Source organism: Sinocyclocheilus grahami, unplaced genomic scaffold (assembly GCF_001515645.1).
Source record: "Sinocyclocheilus grahami isolate Dianchi unplaced genomic scaffold, SAMN03320097.WGS_v1.1 scaffold1249.1, whole genome shotgun sequence".
NCBI lineage: Eukaryota > Metazoa > Chordata > Actinopteri > Cypriniformes > Cyprinidae > Sinocyclocheilus > Sinocyclocheilus grahami.
Window position 1 is genome coordinate 28,904 of NW_015506428.1, and position 16,167 is coordinate 45,070.

At 35.7% G+C, this 16,167-nt stretch overlaps 1 protein-coding gene across 1 annotated transcript; it reads left to right on the plus strand.

Annotated features, from left to right (window-relative positions):
• The first annotated feature begins 12,791 nt into the window (after positions 1 to 12,791).
• On the plus strand, positions 12,792 to 15,311 carry LOC107568487 (myosin light chain 4-like). The gene is made up of 2 exons (XM_016254455.1): positions 12,792 to 13,111; positions 14,437 to 15,311. Exons 1-2 carry the CDS (start codon positions 12,873 to 12,875, stop codon positions 14,807 to 14,809), a joined length of 612 nt encoding a protein of 203 aa, XP_016109941.1. The 5' UTR covers positions 12,792 to 12,872; the 3' UTR covers positions 14,810 to 15,311.
• The last annotated feature ends 856 nt before the right edge of the window (positions 15,312 to 16,167 follow it).

Consider the following 16,167-nt stretch of genomic DNA (forward strand, 5'->3'; position numbering starts at 1 on the left):
TTCCTATTTTTTCCTGGTGTTTGTTATTATTTAAAATTGTATATACATTTTTTATAAACCTTTTTTTATTATTATTATTTATTTACCACTTAGGCATGTTGACAATAATGTCGTCAACATTGTCTATGACCAGATATGTTTTAAGTGGACTTTCAAAATTAGCTTTGCTTGAAAAAGCATGAAAATATACAGTTATGATGTATTTGCGTTAGTTTTGCATTATACACAATGTGATTTTCAGCAATCGAGATCTAACTTTTGCGTTACTTTTTAAATCTGGACAGGGCTTGCTTGTTTGTTTTTAAAATAAAAAAACTTATATTTTTGGCAAATATAAAAGCCTTTTCACACCAAAAGTGAAATGAATAAGCTTCAGGTTGAAGGGAAAGAAAATTTACGTCCGAACAGTAGAATGCAGAAGAAGAAATTTCAACACACTTCAGCAATAAAAAAAGACACACAAATGTTTGTCTAGAGTAATTTTTGCTTATTAGTATGGTTGCACTGGAGCATTGAAAGGTAAGAAGCAAAGACATCGGTTAATAGAATGGAATTAAAAACATAAAGGATATTTGTGGTGTTTAACATTTAATTATTGCAGGTTTGCGTCATATTCTGAGTTGCATTATTTTTATTCATTTTGAGGAATACTGAATCTGTTTTGTTGTTTTTTTGTGAGTGAGATGAATTCATGCATATTCATATTTATTTTAGAACTACATTAACATCATCTGATTCCTCTCAACATGGGGACAGGTGAGCTGTCAATCAATACATTTGAAAAAAAAGTAACTCAGATATTCTCTTGTAAATTAAAAAGTAATGCGTTACTTTACTAGTTACTTGAAAAAAGTAATCTGATTACGTAACTCACGTTACTTGTAATGCTTTACCCCCAACACTGCTGATGGAGTGAAAAGCGAAGCTCAGAGCATCATCCTGAGCTGCTCCGGGCAGAGTTTGGGATCCTGCAGTGAGAGCAGCATGAGCCGCCGTCTTTCCCCTGATCTCCAGAGGGAAGGCAAACATCCAGCAGGGAACGTGTCTTTCATCAACATCCCTCGACTTTTAATAATGCCCTCGTTCTGTGTGATGTATCACGTCCAGCTGCTCAACCCATACATGATGTTTACTACAATAAAAATCTGGGCCTTAATGGGGGGTGAGTGTGGGAATTAATTTGCAGCTCGCAGCTGTCGTGCCGCAGTAGGTCTGTCATTGTACGTCAACCTTCAGTGCTGCATGAGCTCCAAACTCCAGAACTTGTCACCATGTGCAAATACTTTTTGATAAAGCAAGACATAACTGGTGTTCATTTGACAGCTGTTGTCATTTCATATTTTTTTATCCAAGTTATTTGTTAGAACTTTCTATATTATTTGTGCTTGCAGCAAATTAACAGCCTACGTAGAGTTAGTGCAGGTAGATTTCACAGATGAATCGTCACAGTGATGAAGTGGTCTTTCCACAATCTTTGCAACAAATATGGATAACAATGTATCTTAGTTCAGGCATTCTGCATCTCTGCCTAGGGTTTTAGGTGGACTTTTTGGCCACACTAGGTCTTTTCACCTATTTAATAATTGGAGGGGGCAAAAAAGTACATAAGCAAGTCATAAACGTCTTTGTTTTCTATATATGTTTCAGTGATGTAATGAAATAAAAAAATGCCCTTGGCACTATCTTTTCGACCCTAGAATACAATGTTATTTTGGTACTGCCGAATTGATAAACTGTTATAGTTTTTGTTTATATTTTGAATTAGATGGTATTTTTACTAATTTACTATTTTTTTGGTACATTTTAGTAATTTTGTTGTTATAATATAAATCCATGACTACACTGTAAAAACAAACAAACAAACACAATTAGTAAATAAAACAATTATTTAAATGTTTTACAATAAAATTTTACTTCAAAATGTCATGTTTAATTGAATGTGTTACTTGCTGTTTCTTTATAATTATTTGTGAAATGTACTAGCAATTTGAAATTGTTTCAAAGTGATTCTTTTATTTTATTTTATTTCAGTTTATTTCATTGTATTTTATTGCTTTGGTTTTAGAGGATGATAATAACCCTGAATGTAAGCAAAGTTACACTGTGTAACATTAAAAATATTGGTAACACTTTACAATAAGGTTCCATTAGTTAATGTTAGTTAATGTCTTAACTAACATGAACGAACAATGAACAATACATTTATTACAGTATTTATTAATCTTTCTTAATGTTAGTTAATGAGAATACAGTTGTTCACTGTTAGTTCATGTTAATTCAGAGTGCATTAACTGTTAACAAGCACAACTGTTGATTTTAATAATGCATTAGTAAATGTTGAAATTTACATGAACTAAGATTAATAAATGCTGAAGAACTATTGTTCATTCTTAGTTCATTATCTAAAGTAGTTAACTAATGTTAACTAATGAACCTGATTGTAAAGTGTTACCAAAGTATTTCAATAAATATGGTCTAGTCAAAATCAGGCAGTTATTGTATATTTCATATACTATTTTTCATCATGTACTTTTATAAATAACTTTAATTATGAGAATTGTTTACACAGTGACAAGAAAGTGATGGAAATAAAGAGATAAAGTTTGTAATTGCTCAGTGGGGGACTGATAGTTAACTTACATGAGGATGTCAAGTTGAAGTTAATTTTCTTTTCTTTTTTTTCTTTATGTTATTGTCAAATGGATTTGTGTGTTTTGATGAAGCAGAATGTACATTTTTAAAGTGACGCAAAGCAATTAACATCACAGAATTCATTCTAACTGATGCTTGTGCTGCTGTTTTCCCTCCAAGAATGATGTCACTTTCTGGAGGATGATGTCATTCAAGACCCGGCGTCTTTTTTGGCATTTGCAGGAAGCTTTAGTTAAGCGAGTGATTGGCATGGATAACAGGCATGCAGGTTTACTACAGCCTGGGGACTGGATTAAGAAAACAGAGACTCTTGAATTGCATTCATGTTTGCTGCTAATGCCAACAGTATGTCACGACTGCATTCTATTCAGGCTATTAAAGCTATTTTTGTCCTGTATGAGACACCCATTTGCAAACATACTGTATACAGAGAATGAATCCGACAAAGAAAATACAATTAAAATGTGTTTATAATTAATACCAATTATGCCACTCATCCTATCATGCTGTATTATGGCGTTTAGCAATGCACATCTATAAAATCAGTGTACATCATGTGGGAGGCACCTAGATTAAATAAACCAGGCTCCTGTTTCATATAGCAAGTCTTTAAAAAGCACTTTATTATTTATTTTAGTTTAGTTCGTTAGGAAATAGTCACTTTGGAGAAAAACAATCAAAGATGAAAAAGCAATTAGCAGTACTAGGCCATAATGAGGTTTGATTTTGCGTCACTTGGTTCTGTTTGAAGCAACTGCAGCTCACATGACTGTGTCAAAAGCATACTGATTTGAGCTTTAGTATGGATCACACAGGTATCGATATATGAGAGAAATGCTGGATACAAATATACATTGGATACTACTTGGCTGGGAAGAAAGCAAAGAAAAAATAACAAACTTGAAATATTTTCTTGCAGTTGCAGCTGACGCTTTACTTATATAGGACACAATTTCATCATTAATAATTTTGACATTCACTGAACATCTGTTTAATAAAGTAATTTTTATAGTGTGATATTTGATATTGCAGTTAAATGTAATATGTTTTAAATATTACAATATCATTACAAATATATTTCAATACATGACATAAAAGTTTCAATAAATGGCATTAAAGTACTGGTATACCATAATTTAGTTTACCATAAATGCTTATCAGTACAATCAGCAGTAAGACTTTAACCAAACCAATTTGTGTAAACTGAGCACTTGAATAAAGGGGTGAAATTAAGTTTTGTTTAGTTTTTTTGTAAAAAGCTGTGATGATTATGATTAGTTTATTCACATTATTATGCTCTAGGCATCTAAAACATCTGTGTTTCACATCATTATTGAGTGCTTTAATAATATAATTGCATATATCTTATGTCATTGTGTGTGATTACATAAACAAACTAATGAATTGGTTATTTGAACCAGTTCATTAAAATGAAAAGAACCAGTTTGCAGAAAATAATTGACTTCTCCTTTTGCCTGAGGCTCTGGATTACAGGTAATATTGTTGTAAATAATGCTCAGTTTCTTGCACAGACCAATCGTTTCGCTTCAAGACTTCAGTATATCCTCAGAAACGATGGGTATTAATTTTGAGTCACCCGTATTTGTTTTTTTTTGACTCTCAAGTGTCAGTGTGGTAACAGAAAAGTCCCAGCCTTTCGTAGGATAAATAGAAAACAAAACATTATGGTTTTACTAGTTTAATAATTTGACCTCCTGAGGTTGATGATCAGATTATCTCTATTCAGTGACCACTTGAAAAATAAAAAAGGGGAAAAAAAGACAATTACTTTTTGTAAGGCCCTATTTTGTATCATGCTTGCGGACAGTGCCAGCTGGGAAATTTGGCAAAAGCTTGACTGGCAGTGTGGCTCAGAGTCAAAACAAAGCCGATCCGAGGTGAGATCATCATCTGGTTTGGAGTCACTGAGCTGCCCAGTACGAGGTAGTCCTGAAGAAACACCGGGTACTAGTGTTGCACGGATTAACAGTACAGAGTAAACATACCCAATCCAGCCTGCAGGACAAAAAAGCTCCTATAAGCTGTGCGCAAACCCTCATGTAAGCCGCCGCTACGGGATAAACAGGTACGGCGGATTCACGGCCACGATCGCAAACCAGTCAAGCTGCAGAAATAGACTAGCCGAGCAGAACCGAGCGGAGAGATTTCTCTCTCCCGGGGAGCGGATGAGAGATGTCTGGAATAGCATGCAGACTCCACTAATCTCCCGCTCTGGATTCCAAGTTTGGCCTGGGGAAAGGGGACATCATTCTTATTCTTAGCTGGGGGTGCGAGCCGAGGGCAGAAGGGTTTAGTGCCCTCGGCATTCTCTGGCTGTCATCGGCCGCCCGCAGCTCTGAATGAACGGTGACTCAATAGACCACAGCACTCGCAGTATTTATAGAGTGCTGGGTCTTAAAATGAGATTGATGGGGGTGAGGAAATAAGAGGCTGTTTTCACTTGGATGTTGAGAGCTTCTGAGCAACGCTGGGATGGAGTGATGACGGTGTTATGGAAGCAAATCATTTTGCAATCAATGTGACCAGTCTGATTTACCGTTTCTGTATTTAAAGATTTCTTTCAATTAGGCCATGTTTAGAACATAATAAATGCAATGTGTTCGTTTGGGGCCTGGTTTTTGTTATTCACAACACGTAGGAGCGTAACATCAATAGATTAGAGCAGTAAGCCTTGAGAGAATGTGCATTGCAGTTATTTTGCCCTGGATGTTCTTGCGAAAGACGTGAAGGGAAAAGTATGTTTGTATAAAACTGCAGCAACATCAATCAGTTTGGAAGTAAAGTGTCCAGTGAGTGGCTCTAAAAAGGTAAATACTCTATAGCGTTTGGAAATAATATAGCACCAACACTAAACTTAACCTAACCAATAGTGTTAACAAAAGCAAACCCAAGTTAAAACACATTTTCTGAAGCAACCATGCCATTTTATCTTGCTTACAAGTCTTTGACCTCTTTTATCGTGACTCGTCATCTCACGGGACTTCTACCAGAGCGATGTGCAATGCTTTATCGCATGCGCTGCTCAGGGCTGTAGCTGGGTGCAGGTTGTAACCGCGGCCCCTGTTTGAAATTGTGGAAATAATACAAATAACTAAACAGAACAACGATAAAAATTAAACAATGTTTAAGTTTTTTCAAGTTTGTAGGTGTCCAAGTACAGAAACTGAATAATCAAATGTAAATTAGCATTGCATAGTTTTCACTGTATAAATTAAATATAGAATAATTCTTGTTAAGAGCCGTGAGTGCTGTAAATGTTGTTTCGCAGGTGTAGCGTATGGACCAATCAGACTCACCGTTTTTCATTAGATTTAACAAATCAGTTATTCATTAGATTAACCCTTAAAGGCCTCACATCAGTGACCCGCCTCCAGTCGGCGGTTCTGTTAGATTCTGAGAAGATGTGAGCTAGAACGCTCCTAAGGACACCCTAAGTTCGCGCCAGACCTCGGGCCTTGACTTTCCATTCACCAAGATCATCTGACTCAAACTGGTTATTTTCCATCAACCAACTTCAGCAAAGATCAACTTGAGCATTCAGATTGCATCAGGACTCTCTGTCAGACAGACAAGACGTGCAAGTATCAAACTTAGTCTTATTAATTGATACATTAAGTATCATTTGCACCTTTTTACAAAGGTGTGTTTGAACTAAGAAGCTGATGTTTCCTTCAGGCTGTAGATCTGCGGAATATCCAATGGTCCCATAGCTTCATGCTTTATTTCTCTTCTCTTTACTGCCTAAGCTTTAATCCTGTTCCTATACCAACTGTATGTGTGTGCGTGTGTGTGTGTGTTAGACTAGTTTAAGTGTTTATGTAGTTAATAAAGTCTTACTTGTATCACACTTGACGTTGTTCATTGTTTGCTCATAACTGGAGTCCCTAATCATGCAGATTTATGCTACGTGCTCTGTGTAGTATTGCACAGTAAGAAAGTTATTTCCCTTAACCAGGAAATTAACGTTCTTAGAATTGACATACAGTTGACCCTGAGAGGTCAAGTAAATACTTACAGCGGATCTAAATATGTATAATTAATTATAACTAGTTATGATTAATTATTCATATTTCCCCTTTGAGCTGATTCGCTACACAGGACACGTACCCAAGAGCTTCACATCACAAGTGCAAAGCTTTACCGGGTGCGCTACTAAGCATTTTTACTATGTCAGAAAAGCCATACATATGCAGCTGGTTATGTGATACGAACGTCAAAATTATTAGGTTGCCATTTGGACTTATATAAGCAAATAATGAAGAGTCAAGGACTGAATCATTACTGCAATGATTAATATATTTCTTGTATGGTATATGTTTGGCAACAATTCTTTTAACCCTAACTGATGCAGTGTGTTGCTTTCCATTTCTTAAACAAACACATTGGAAGATATACCCATGTTCATGTATATATATATATATATATATATATATATATATATTTTTTTTTTCACCCACTAACTGGTACATGTAATACCATCCCCTTTGTGGCACTCTTAGAAGTTTGAGAAGTCATATAGATTTTGTAGCGTGTGAAGAGAAATTCTGGGACATGATCAACCTTTAAAGATCCACTCCAGCTCAATGACTCAATACCAGAAGGAAATTTGTGATTTTCTGAAATGCTCCAAACAAGCTGCTCTCTTCCAGACCAGACAGAAGTATAAACCGTGACATGAGGAAACTTCCACTTACCAACATCCCAGAATTACATTCATTTTTAAAGTGGAATGGATCAGGAATCACAGATAGAGACACAAGCATGAGACACACCGTGGCGAGAAAACAGTCCACCTCATTTCAACTGGCAGCACTGCTTTACCACATTGTAAACGGTATCATGTTTTGATTAATTTCAAATGGCTTGTCTTGCTTCACTAAACTGTGAAATGCACTTTCATTTCTGTAATTTTTCAAATTCTATTATTCCAATCAGGATGAAGGGAAGAGACAGGAGTGGCAAAAAATACAAATGAGCAGCACAATGTTCACATGCATAATTAAGAAAGTAAAGTATTAATGCAAGAAAAAGGCTCCAATTCATCATGTACATGCTCAATTACATTGTTTGTACAGATGTCCGTAAAACAGTTCAAGCTATGCTCATTTGTTCACTATGACACGGCTATACAAGTCGTTCGGTCTGGTGTAATGAGAAAAATATATATTTTTTATATTTTCTCATTTCAAAATTAGCTTTTTTTAGTGTGTTTAATTATGTTTTGGTGCAATAAAATGCCACAGTCCTCTACATGGTAATGATTGTGTTTGCTTGATTGGTAAAGCTGTAGTGGTATTGTTTTCTTAGTCATTGTTAAATTGAAATGCAAATCATGCTTTTGTTTTTGAAAGAGAGAGAAATAAGCAAGTCTAGAACAAAGTCATGTTCTTAATTGTGAAACTGGAAATAACTTGGAAAAATATTTTCTCATTTCAAAATTAGCTTTTTTTAGTGTGTTTAATTATGTTTTGGTGCAATAAAATGCCACAGTCCTCTACATGGTAATGATTGTGTTTGCTTGATTGGTAAAGCTGTAGTGGTATTGTTTTCTCAGTCATTGTTAAATTGAAATGCAAATCATGCTTTTGTTTTTGAAAGAGAGAGAAATAAGCAAGTCTAGAACAAAGTCATGTTCTTAATTGTGAAACTGGAAATAACTTGGAAAAATGTAACAAACATGTACATATTTATTTACAACTTTCTCTCTTCTTTGTGTCATCACATTACTGTTTCATAGTCGTTTTGTTTAATGGAACAATACAAGTCAGAAGTTGTAATCAAATCTTCGGTTACACTTTATTTCGATAGTCCACTTTAGACATTCTGCTAACTATAAGTAACTTTGTAACTACATGTCAACTACATGTCAACTGATTCTCATTAATTTGCAACTACATGTCTACTAACTCTCAAAGTAGACTGTTAGGGTAGGTTTAGGGTTTGTAGAATAAGTTGACAAATAAAGTGTTAGTAGATATTAAGCAGACAGTCTACTAATACTCTACTAACTGTTAGTTGACATGTAGTTGCAAAGTTACTTACTGTTAATAGAATGTCTAAAGTGGACTATCGAAATAAAGTGTTACCTAATATAGTTACATTTTGTAACAATATACAATCATGCAGTTGAGATTTGATATATAGTATATTTCTCCCTACATGAGTGTGTGTGTGGATAAAGTTATATGTACTATACATCAAACTTTATATATAGAGCTGCATGCTAATATAGTATACATTTGAACAATATAAACAATCAAGCAGTTGAGATTTGCTAGATAGGTAGATAGATAGATAGATAGATAGATAGATAGATAGATAGATTTTGCAATGATATAAACAATCATGCAGTTGAGATTTGCTATACAGTTTATATGTGAGGCTACTGTACATGTGTGGATGAAGCTGGATGTACTTAAATATGCAGTTTTATATATAGAGCTATGAGGTGATATTGTTCACATTCCGTGACGATATAAACAACCATGTTATTGCTGTTTCCAATATAGTATATCATTTTACATGAGTGTACTGTATGTATTGAGGTAAAGTTGGAGGACATTGAAAGTGCAACATTTTTTTGCTAAAGAATCCATATTATACACATTGACCAATAAACACTACTAAACAGAAAAGTCTAGGAAATAATACAATACAGTATATTAATCTGGCAGTATGAGTGTCAACCTTATAGTGTCTTGTGTGCTGGAAGTTTAGAAACTAAAATCATTTGTAATCTTTTTTTCAATTACCTCTAATATCAGATAATGCCTGCACACGTTTGCTTTCATCAAAATGCAATACTGCATTCAGATGTACAAGAACGACAACAGTGAGAGTACTGATAGCGGCCAAATGTGTGTTATGTAACTGGGTAGACGTTTCCCCTGTGCTCTTCAACTTAAAGGCTTCATAAATATGTATTTGCTGATGAGGTAACCGCACTTATTTGTTCACATGGAAATGATTCAGTGCGCCTCTAGAATGAGATGACAAAGCTTGATGGAAATGCATTGAGGGCCGCTGAGTGTCCTTCTGAATCTTCTCTTCATTGGGAGGAAGGTTAATCAATGTGCAGTGGAGCACGTCTACTGTAGAGCGCAATGAAAGGGAAAATGTGCTGCGAGGAGGAAATCTTTCTAATCAACGTACACTGTGCCTCAAAGATCAGGATTGGACATCTACTCTTTCTGAACATTTTATTTGGAAATACTTTGGACACCTGCTAACAGACAAATGTAAATACAAAAAATACATAATCTCTGCTATGTTTAGTCTGCTTCATAACACCACAGTATTAATAAAACAAGTGTTTGTATTACCTCTCTGTGAATGCTCTCTATAGTATGTGAAAATGTGTTATGGTTGGCGTGCAGCACTAGTGTGCATATATTGGCTGTTTCACAACAGATTTGTATTTTATTTTTATTTTCATTAAAAAAAAAATTTGGTTAACTATTTAGGTCAAAATTTCAGTTTTTACATAAACTTAAAGTGATGGATATTTGTAATCTATACATAAATAAAACAAGTCAGATTCATGTAATATTTCTAATAATCTGACTGTGTTTAACACAAAATAACCAGATTTATATATTTATTACCAATAAATCCACAGCTAGCCATATTTTGACCATGTTCATTATTTGTAATTTAATTAATTTAATTGTTTTCACAATAAGAAATTTTAATAAATGTATGAAAAAATGAAAAAATAAACCTTACCTATTCCATTTATATATGACAGGTAAATATGTATCATATTATGGTTATTATGATGGACATGTTATATCCAATTTAAATACATACATCTTAAATTTAGACCTACATATTGTTTTTTTTGTTTTTTTTAGTGTAAAACATGTCGTATAACATTTTATATTTGAATGAATGAATGAATGAATGAATGAATGAATGAATGAATGAATGAATGGCATGCAGTACCTTTCCGTCATAAAATCTGTTTGTATGTTCATTCATTCATTTATTCATTCATTCATTTTTATAATTTAGTGTATACACCAAAAAAAGTAACAATGAATTTAAAAAAAAACATGGTTCTGACAGTAAAGTCCAAAAAATAATCACAAAGAACTGGCAAATAGCATCGAATTGAACATGAAAATTTAAAGTAGAAAATGTATTTATTTATTTGTTTGTTTGTTTGCTTGCTTGCTTGTTTGTGGGAAACAAGCTAATCCCATAATTGATAGTTCACTTTAGACATTAGCTTAGCTAAGTAACTAAGCTATGGCGTGTCAACTAATTCTCATTAGAGTGTTACCAAATTGTTGGGTTAGGATTAATAGAATAAGTTGACATGTCAGTTGACTGTGCTGGAGAGCATTAACATAAAGTGTGATCAGATATTAAACAGGCAGATTACTAATACTAAAATGACTGCTAGCTGACATGTAGTTGCAAAGTTACTTATAGCTAGCAGAATATCTGAAGTGGACTATCAAAATAAAGTGTTACCCTATATTATTGCCCACCTCTTTATATAAAGTTTGATATAGTATGTCCAACTGTATATATATATATATATATATATATATATATACATATACATACTATATACCTGTATATACACTGACATATTGACATAAAGCAATATTACCATAAAAGCAAATCTCAATTGCTTTTATTGTTTACATTGTTGCTAAATAAAACAATAGTATTGATCATCTCTATAATCTACTAAATGTGGCTATAAGCAGGGGTGCACATAAGTTTTTCAGCCTGTTCTCATAAGAGAACCTGGAGATTTGGTTTGGTCCTCACATTGCACATAGTGTGACCCATTAAATATATATTATATTACTGCACTTTATTTCGTTAGTTATTTTATTATATAATAAACAAAATAATAAAGCATGATAATACGATTATATTTTAAAATAAAAAGGGAGTATTAAATACAAATACAATTATTTTATAGTAAACTTAAAAATAAAATGCTAATATTTACTAATACTTATTTTTTTTATATAAATTTTCATCATTTTCAACCTTAAATCAGCAGGCTTTTATTTTGGCAGGTTGCCGGTAAGTAAGTATATGTGCTTCCGGGTGTAGCCCTGCCTACTGAAGAGCGTCAGTGAATGAAATGTCACAGTTTTGCATTGTGCTTTGAAAATGGCAGCGGGTAGCCTAGATTTATGCTTTTGAATAGAATTCTTATACAGTACAGTGTGTCGATCTAAAATGGTAATTGTGCATTAACAGCTGTCAACCATGTCGGTACGCAAATGCATTGTCAGAACTTATTTATATATCGCATTTTTTATTTTGGTCGCGCATGCGGACCTGCGGACCACTTATGTGCACCCCTGGCTATAAGGCATGAAGCTGTTAAGATATTAAAAACATTAGCATCATGATTTTCTCTAAAGTTGCTTTGAAAAAAAGTATTTTGAAAAGTGCTATATGACTTGTCACATTTGACTGCTGTAAGTGGAATGACACCTGAGGCACAGCTGTCAAAATCTGGCATTACATTCCGACTTTGTTCCCAGTTAAGGCATTTTCTGTTTGTATAAACTCAAGTTAGCTAAACCAAACACATTGTTGGGTGCCTCCTTATGTCTCAGGTCTGAAATAGCTTTGTTGAGTCCAGCTGTCACACACTCCGACATAATACAACATTAACTGTGGTTATATTTAGCCTAAAATTGATCCTCAGATTAAACAAGACACAGGTAACCGTATGCTTGCAATTATTAAGTAAAGTCTACATTTAATGGGAAGAATGACTTGTTTGGTAGTAGGTACAAATAATGAAAACTAGCCTACATTAACATCTAATTAATAACATTTAAATAAGAGAAAATATTCCCATTTTTCAGAAATAAAGGTTTAATGTTGAGAGTGCTTAGATGGTTTGTTGATAATACAAGCATTGCTAATGAATGTGTTGTTCGGTCTGGGCCGGATAGGGCTTTGATAGGAGTCTCTTTGTCACTATCAGTGGCAGCTGGGAACAATAGTTCATTGTTGACGCCACTACTGTCCAGGTCTATTTTGGATTTCTTCCTTTTATGGTGTGTTATAGGACCTGCTTGTTGGGCCGATCTCTCCTCCCTGAGGTCAAATTATATAAAAGCTTTAACAGACAATGTGCCTTGAGCAGCTCCATCCCATCCAGTCTGCACTTTCTGACTTCTCTGCTCATCCAGGAGGCTCTTTACATCACCACCATGGCTCCCAAGAAAGTCGAGTCCAAGAAGCCAGAACCCAAGAAGCCGGAACCCAAGAAGGAGGCCGCTCCGGCCCCAACAGCCCCCAAACAAGCTCCGCCGCCCGAACCAGAAGCCCCCATAGAACCTGCGTTCGATCCCAAAACCATCACGCTGGAGTACACCATCGATCAGATTGAAGAGTTCAAAGAGGCATTTCAACTGTTTGACCGCACACCGAAAGGAGAAATGAAGATTACATACGCCCAGTGTGGGGATTTGAAAATGGCAGCGGGTAGCCTAGATTTATGCTTTTGAATAGAATTCTTATACAGTACAGTGTGTCGATCTAAAATGGTAATTGTGCATTAACAGCTGTCAACCATGTCGGTACGCAAATGCATTGTCAGAACTTATTTATATATCGCATTTTTTATTTTGGTCGCGCATGCGGACCTGCGGACCACTTATGTGCACCCCTGGCTATAAGGCATGAAGCTGTTAAGATATTAAAAACATTAGCATCATGATTTTCTCTAAAGTTGCTTTGAAAAAAAGTATTTTGAAAAGTGCTATATGACTTGTCACATTTGACTGCTGTAAGTGGAATGACACCTGAGGCACAGCTGTCAAAATCTGGCATTACATTCCGACTTTGTTCCCAGTTAAGGCATTTTCTGTTTGTATAAACTCAAGTTAGCTAAACCAAACACATTGTTGGGTGCCTCCTTATGTCTCAGGTCTGAAATAGCTTTGTTGAGTCCAGCTGTCACACACTCCGACATAATACAACATTAACTGTGGTTATATTTAGCCTAAAATTGATCCTCAGATTAAACAAGACACAGGTAACCGTATGCTTGCAATTATTAAGTAAAGTCTACATTTAATGGGAAGAATGACTTGTTTGGTAGTAGGTACAAATAATGAAAACTAGCCTACATTAACATCTAATTAATAACATTTAAATAAGAGAAAATATTCCCATTTTTCAGAAATAAAGGTTTAATGTTGAGAGTGCTTAGATGGTTTGTTGATAATACAAGCATTGCTAATGAATGTGTTGTTCGGTCTGGGCCGGATAGGGCTTTGATAGGAGTCTCTTTGTCACTATCAGTGGCAGCTGGGAACAATAGTTCATTGTTGACGCCACTACTGTCCAGGTCTATTTTGGATTTCTTCCTTTTATGGTGTGTTATAGGACCTGCTTGTTGGGCCGATCTCTCCTCCCTGAGGTCAAATTATATAAAAGCTTTAACAGACAATGTGCCTTGAGCAGCTCCATCCCATCCAGTCTGCACTTTCTGACTTCTCTGCTCATCCAGGAGGCTCTTTACATCACCACCATGGCTCCCAAGAAAGTCGAGTCCAAGAAGCCAGAACCCAAGAAGCCGGAACCCAAGAGGGAGGCCGCTCCGGCCCCAACAGCCCCCAAACAAGCTCCGCCGCCCGAACCAGAAGCCCCCATAGAACCTGCGTTCGATCCCAAAACCATCACGCTGGAGTACACCATCGATCAGATTGAAGAGTTCAAAGAGGCATTTCAACTGTTTGACCGCACACCGAAAGGAGAAATGAAGATTACATACGCCCAGTGTGGGGAAGTGATGCGAGCTCTGGGTCAAAACCCGACCAACGCTGATGTGCTGAAGGTCCTGGGGAAGCCCAGACCAGACGAAATGAACTCCAAGCTAGTGGACTTTGAAACCTTCTTGCCAATGCTGCAACATATCTCCCGCTCAAAGAATCAGGGCAACTTTGAGGATTTTGTGGAAGGACTGAGAGTTTTTGACAAGGAGGGCAACGGGACCATCATGGGGGCCGAGCTGCGGCATGTTCTAGCCACGCTGGGCGAGCGAATGACAGAGGATGAGGTGGATCGACTGATGGCTGGACAAGAGGATGCCAACGGCTGCATCAATTATTCTTCATTTGTCAAACATATTCTTTCTGGTTGAACTGGATTTATAGGTGCTAACTCAGTGGATGCTGTGGGTAAATAATCAGAGTGGTTAATAAGAAAACTACTTAGACTTTTTCCCCTGAAATTTATTGTTCACATTGTTTTATTTAAAACAGTTATTTGAATAATAGCACATTTAAAATTGAATGGCATCACATTGCCATTCTATATTTCCAGTTCCTCTTCACCTACAAGACCCTTTTTATATGTTTTGTAAATTTTGTCCAGTGGCATAAGTGTTCAGTCACAAAAATGTGCAAACAATAATCATAATAATAAAAAAACAGATTGGCATGGGCTTCATTTTATTTTGATGAAAAAGGTACAATATTGCCTTACACTGTTCTTGTTGTTCTGTTGTTGTTAAGGGTTTGTTCATCCAAAAAGAAGAAAAAAGTCATAATTTTTTATCACACTTGTGTTATTCCAAACCCAAATGACAAATATTTTCAAGCTGTTCGTTTTTACACCCAACCGGAGTTGGATGCTGCCAAGCTAAAACAAATAATAAAATAAAATAAAATCCAACTTATGCTATATTTCAAGCCTTCTAAAGCCATACAATAGCTCTGCGTGAGGAACAGATGGAAATTGAATTTGTTGCTCATTGTAAATCAACCCTTCTGCTGTAATTCTGATTCATATTCACATAAATTCACGCCATGCTACACTAGGTTTGATATCAATGGCATTTGGTTACGAGAAACACAAACACCAACAGTATTTGATGTAATTGTCATGCCGCATTACCGTATTTAAAAGTGCAGTAGGTAAAAGTGACTTATGGGCAAACTATTGCTTAAAGCTGCAATTTTAATGCAATCCATCGGTTGCATGGTAATGAGGTAACACAGCATTTGTTTCCACATCACAACACTGCCCCAAACCACTACACGTCTGGTCTTGAAGTATCGAATGTCTGTAATTGGAGAAAAAAGGTGCTTTGAGAATGTTCAATTAATAATCACATGTACCCTCAAAAGTATTTCGTATTAAAACGAGTCTCTGTGCTATTAGTACAATGACAAATTCTTAATGAAGTTTTGATTCACTTCCATAATGAATCACATTTAGCTCTGAGATGGAAGCAGTCTTGCCGAACATAACTCATGCAGCACTTTTGAATCTGTGACCTTTTCCCATGCAGCCTGCAGAGTCTGGGCTGCTTTTGAAGATACCTTGGGATTTCACTTTAATGAGGTATGGAGCTTCTCTCTATACGAAGGCCAGGCATGGGGACTGTGGCCGTGCATCAATGGGGATGTTGGCTATGTAATCTCAGCTCAGGACAGGCAGGTCTCCCAGCCATGTACTTAGGAAACACAGCTATCTATGGGTCGTAGGGAGGGTGGT